This window comes from Ranitomeya variabilis, chromosome 1 (assembly GCF_051348905.1).
Source record: "Ranitomeya variabilis isolate aRanVar5 chromosome 1, aRanVar5.hap1, whole genome shotgun sequence".
Taxonomy (NCBI): domain Eukaryota; kingdom Metazoa; phylum Chordata; class Amphibia; order Anura; family Dendrobatidae; genus Ranitomeya; species Ranitomeya variabilis.
Genome location: NC_135232.1, coordinates 572,848,381 through 572,854,008, shown reverse-complemented (window position 1 = coordinate 572,854,008; position 5,628 = coordinate 572,848,381). Strand labels below are relative to the sequence as shown.

Here is a 5,628-nt window from a genome sequence, read left to right as displayed (position 1 = left end):
ATATTCTGTTGTTTAAGTGTTCCCTTTATTTTTTGAGCAGTGTACATATATATATATATATATATATATATATATACAGTGGGTATGGAAAGTATTCAGACCCCTTTAAATTTTTCACTCTTTGTTTCATTGCAGCCATTTGATAAATTCAAAAAAGTTTTTGTTTTTTTTCACAGTAATGTACACTCTGCACCTTATCTTGACTGAAAAAAAAACTGAAGTGTAGAAATTTCTTGCAAATTTATTAAAAAAGAAAAACTGTGCATGGTAAATATAATAGCTAGCATCAAAAGGATAATATTTTATAAAGCAAATAATGTAAAATATAAATTACAATCATGTCAACATTAAAAAACATAACAAAAAAAACCACATAAAATTTGTGAATTTATGAAGAAGAAGAATGTTATCGTGATAGATTAATGGAAAGAGATAAATCTTGTAGTCCACTTTTCTTTATTTTCAGGAGCTTTTTTAAGGCGTTTTTAACTTCTTTGTTTCGGAAACTGTAGATCATGGGATTTAAGAATGGGATGAACACAGAATAATTGATTGCCACTAATTTATCATATTCCGGAATATAATCCACTTGGGGTCTAAAATAAATGAAAGCTAGACTGCCATAAAAGAGAAGGACTATTGTAAGATGAGAAGCACAAGTAGAAAAGGCCTTCTTACGACCATCCCTACTGCTCATTTTCAGAATAGTGATTATTATCTTTACGTATGTTATGCTAATAAAGAAAAAGGTAAAACTGATGATACAGAGACTAATCAAAAAGTTGAGAATGAAGGTAAAAGAAGTATCAGTACAAGCCAACTTCAAGAGTGGAGATAAATCACAAAATAGATGGTCGATGGAATTGGGACCACAGAAAGGTAACTTTAAGACTGATATAAGATGGACAATGGGACTTGTGAACCCAAGAAGCCAACAACTAGAAACTAAAATTGTGCAATGCTTAGACGTCATTATAGCGTAGTAACGAAGCGGGTCACAGATAGCCACCATACGATCATAAGCCATGACATTCAGTAAGTAGTTCTCCGTAATACCCAATGAGTGTAAGAGATACATCTGCAGCATACAATGATGAAACTTGATTTGTACCTTGCCTCTCCAAATACACATTAGCATAAAAGGAATTGTGACGTTTGTGAATAATATTTCAAGGAAGGACAACATGGCAATGAAAATGTACATTGGTGTCTGGAGATGTCTGTCAGCCAGAATCAATAATGATATTGACACATTTCCAAAGAAGGTAAGAATATAAATAATTAATAAGACCATGAAGAACAACGGCCAAAAATGGCCCATCTTCAACATTCCTATCATTGTGAATTCAGAAAACGTTGAATTAAAGTTCTCGTATTCCATTAGTCTGGTATATATCCCATATACAATGAGCACGAGATGACTACGGTAAAAACATATACTTGCCCGTTGCATTTTTTGCATTAACAAATGATATTAAATCATATCTGGCTCTTGATAGATCACGTGAGACTTTTTCAAGATGATCTTCTTAATTGATTTTAGGAAGTCTGGACTGGTCTTGATATATCTAAAATCAATAGTAGGGATGCAATCATTTTTATGCTTAAAGGCTACCAAAAAAATTTAAATGAATTTTATTATTTTTTATTTATTTCTTTATTTCTTCAATTACACTGGTCAACACAAAAAAAATCATCAGCAAAAGTAATATGTCTATTTTATGGAGTTTGATGTGCTGATTCAAAAAATATGCTTAGTTTTACTCTATCACATAAAGTCTCTGAGATAAAAGTATTTTTGTTATTACGTTATTTCTGCATTTTCAATGTATGTGGGTTTTCCTATGTTATTCCTATTTCTTTATCACACTTAATTGTGAATTTTCTTAAAGGGACAACATCAGTAAAGGTTTTAGTGAGTTTTACGGGAAAGAGTATTGACAGTGCAGTCAACCAATGACTGCTTTACGGAAAGTCACATGTTATCAGGAGGAGCTGTCTGTTATGAAGCGGTAAGATTTGAGTCAGTCAGAAAAGAATGATGATGGAAGGACTGGTATGAGAGACTCTGACAGGAAACAGGCCTCTACAGGGATCTGAGCCCCACCATATGGAGATAGAAGGGAAGGCAGCGGACAGCCACCATTTTGAGAGGATTTTCACTGCATTTCTGGGAGGATAACTGGCCTCAGAGGGAAGAAAACCGCTCAGCCACTGAGGTGTAACTGAGTAAGGGTCTCCACAGAGAGAGAACCTGAAAGCAACCAATATCATACTGAGAAACTGCCTGTTCACAAATGTTCATCTGTAAGGAATAGGCTAACTCATTTACTTCATAACTCCATGTAGTTATCTACCAGATTTCCTCCAGTAAAATCCTTTCTAAATACAAGCTGCCTCTGTCATCTCTGGGGAAATATCTACATATAGTCGGTCGGCTCATCGCATTTTTATTTTTGAGTTTGTCACCACCATTGAACTGAACTTACTCTACTGTTTGATTTGATTTAAAGGAGAAAAATGACCCAACGGTGTATCAATCATCCGAACAGATTGTGCTATGTGTGTGGTTCTTTTACACCAAAAGTTCAAGTACATACAATCACTCATGATATTAAAAAGATGTACCAGATGTACTTTAAGTGTCCACTTGGTGATCAAGACAAAAGCTGGGCCCTTCGTGTGATATGCTCAAGTTGTTCAAATGGTCTTCGTGACTGGTTGAATATCAGGAAAGTGGCTATGTCATTTGCGTTTCCCATGATTTGGAGAAAATCCAAAAATCATAGTGATGACTGCTACTTTTGTTTTGTCAAACTGAAGGGCTTTTCTACAAAGAACAAGCATAAGATTAATTACTCTGACCTTGAATCTGCGATTAGGCCAGTTCTACATGATGATACCTTGCCAATTCCTGTACCACCGTTGTCTGGATTGGATGAAAATGAAGTAGAATATGAAGGCTATGGAGCTGAAGCTACTGGCAAAGATATGGAAACCTCAAGTCAAGATGAATATGTAACTGATGGAGCAGCCGATAAGCCAGAAAGCTTTACTCAACAGGAATTAAATGATCTAATCAGAGACCTTTCATTGTCAAAGATAAAGCTGAACTTCTTGCATCTAGGTTGAAACAGAAGAATCTTCTTCATGATTATGTCAAAGTGTGTTATTACTGAAACAGAAGTAACACTTTAACATAATTTTTCAGTTGATGGACCAATGGTGTACTGTAACAATGTGAATGGCCTCTTTGAAGAACTGAATCAAGAGCATTTTGTTGCAGATTGGGGCCTGTTTATTGGCTCATCCCAGAGAAGTTTGAAAGCAGTGTTGCTTCACAATGGAAATATGAAACCATCAATCCCTATTGCTCACTCATATCATCTAAAGGAAAGTTATGAAAATCTGTCAGTTGTTTTGGATGCTATAAAATATAAGCATCATCAATGGAAAATCTGTGGCAATTTGAAAGTGATTGGTATGCTAATGGGAAGTCAAGGAGGTTTCACAAAATATCGATGCTTCTTGTGTTTATGGGACAGTAGAAAAACAGCAGAGCATTATGTTTGTCATGATTGGGGACAGAGAAACATCTATGCTCCAGGTAGAGACAATGTTCAGCATAAACCTTTAGTTCAAGGGTGGGGAATCTTTTTTCTGCGAAGGGCCATTTGGATATTTATTCCATCCTTCGAGGGCCATACATACACTGCCCACAAAGTGCATCCTGACTCTGTTATTGGTTTCAGGACGTAATCTTTCAATGCATGCCCTTCAGTGTTCAGTAGTGAACACTGTGTCTGTGTGCTAACAGAGCAAGAAGAAATTAATGAGCTTTTGGCAATCAAAATACAGCTCCTTGCCCAAGAATGCGGTCCCTGAGAAACTGCTCGGGGACCTGATGAAAGGTTATCAAGGGCTGTAAATGGCCCTGGGGCCTGAGGTTCCCCACCCCTGCTTTAGTTGCTCCTACAAAAATCTTTCTTCCTCCACTGCATATAAAGTTGGGTTTGATTAAAGAGTTTGTGAAAGCCTTGGCAAGACAAATTCACAAGGGTTCCAGTACATTTCACAGAAATTCTCAAGCATTTCACTAGCAAAACTGAAGGAAGGGTTATTTGTTAGTCCTCAGATCAGAGAGCTTATGAGAGATGATGTGTTTGAAGGAACTCTAAATGAAAAGGAATTGGAAAAGCTTCAAGTGGATCTGGGGAAACTTTTTAGGAAAACCAAAATCTCCAGAGTATGTTGAAGGGATTGAGGAACTGCTAAATGCATACCAGTGTCTTGAATGTCACATGTCTCTGAAAATGCACTTTTTGCATTCACATTTAGATTTCTTCCCTCAAAATCTTGAGGATGTAAGCGATCAAAAAGGAGAGTGGTTTCACCAGGACATTAAGATAATGGAACACCGCTACCATGCGTTTTGGAATGACTCAATGATGGCAGATTACTGTTGGATGTTATACAGGGACAACCCTGAAAAATCGTATCAATGACAGTCTAATGTCAAGCTCTTTTAATTTCTGCTCATATTTTGGTTTCTATATTGCATGTGAAATTATTTTGGTTCAATAAAAACTGTTTTATAAGGTGTAAGATTTTTTTCTGATATGTAGATTACTGTGTTCTTAATGTCACCAGTATATTTCCTATACCATATAATAATGATGCTGCTCCATGGAAACTATAAGTGCTACTGAAAAACTATATACATTTTTGAAATCAGGACAAAAAGATGATTCCGAAAAGCACAAAGTCACCTGCGATGATTACAAAAAATATTTTTTTGCAGACCTGTGTGATTTTCAGGCCCTAGATATGCAGTTTTTTACTAGATCCAAGTTTCAGATTTTTCTTTTGTGGGAATATCCCTCCCTGTAATACATGCTGGATCTGAGGACTGGTTGTGTATCCAGCATGCTGCAATCTTCATTTGTTTTCATTAGGGTTGAGCGAAACGGGTCGATCATTTTCAAAAGTCGCCGACTTTTGGCTAAGTCGGCGTCTCATGAAACCCGATCCGACCCCTGTGCTTGTCGGCCATGCGGTACGCGACTTTCGCGCCAAAGTCGCGTTTCAATGACGCGAAAAGCGCCATTTCTCAGCCAATGAAGGTGAACGCAGAGTGTGGGCAGCGTGATGACATAGATCCTGGTCCCCACCATCTTAGAGAAGGGCATTGCAGTGATTGGCTTGCTGTCTGCGGCGTCACAGGGGCTATAAAGGGGCGTTCCCGCCGACCGCCATCTTACTGCTGCTGATCTGAGCTTAGGGACAGGTTGCTGCCGCTTCGTCAGAAGCAGGGATAGCGTTAGGCAGGGTCCACTAACCACCAAACCGCTTGTGCTGCAGCGATTTCCACTGTCCAACACCACCTTCGGTGTGCAGGGACTGTGGAAGCTATTTTTTTTTTTTTTTCCCCTCAGCGCTGTAGCTCATTGGGCTGCCCTAGAAGGCTCCGTGATAGCTGTATTGCTGTGTGTACGCCACTGTGGAAACCAACTGCTTTTTTCAAAGCACATATCCTCTTGTTCCTTTCTGCACAGCTATCTTTTTTGTTTGTCCACACTTTTTATTTAATTTGTGCATCAGTCCACTCCTATTGCTGCCTGCCATACC

General features: G+C 38.0%; 1 protein-coding gene across 1 annotated transcript; it reads right to left on the bottom strand.

Annotated features, from left to right (window-relative positions):
- Window positions 1-406: 406 nt before the first annotated feature.
- LOC143797341 (olfactory receptor 6N1-like) lies at window positions 407-1,381 on the bottom strand. Its single transcript, XM_077281065.1, has one exon. The coding sequence runs from the start codon at window positions 1,379-1,381 to the stop codon at window positions 407-409; it is 975 nt and encodes a 324-aa protein (XP_077137180.1).
- Window positions 1,382-5,628: the final 4,247 nt, after the last annotated feature.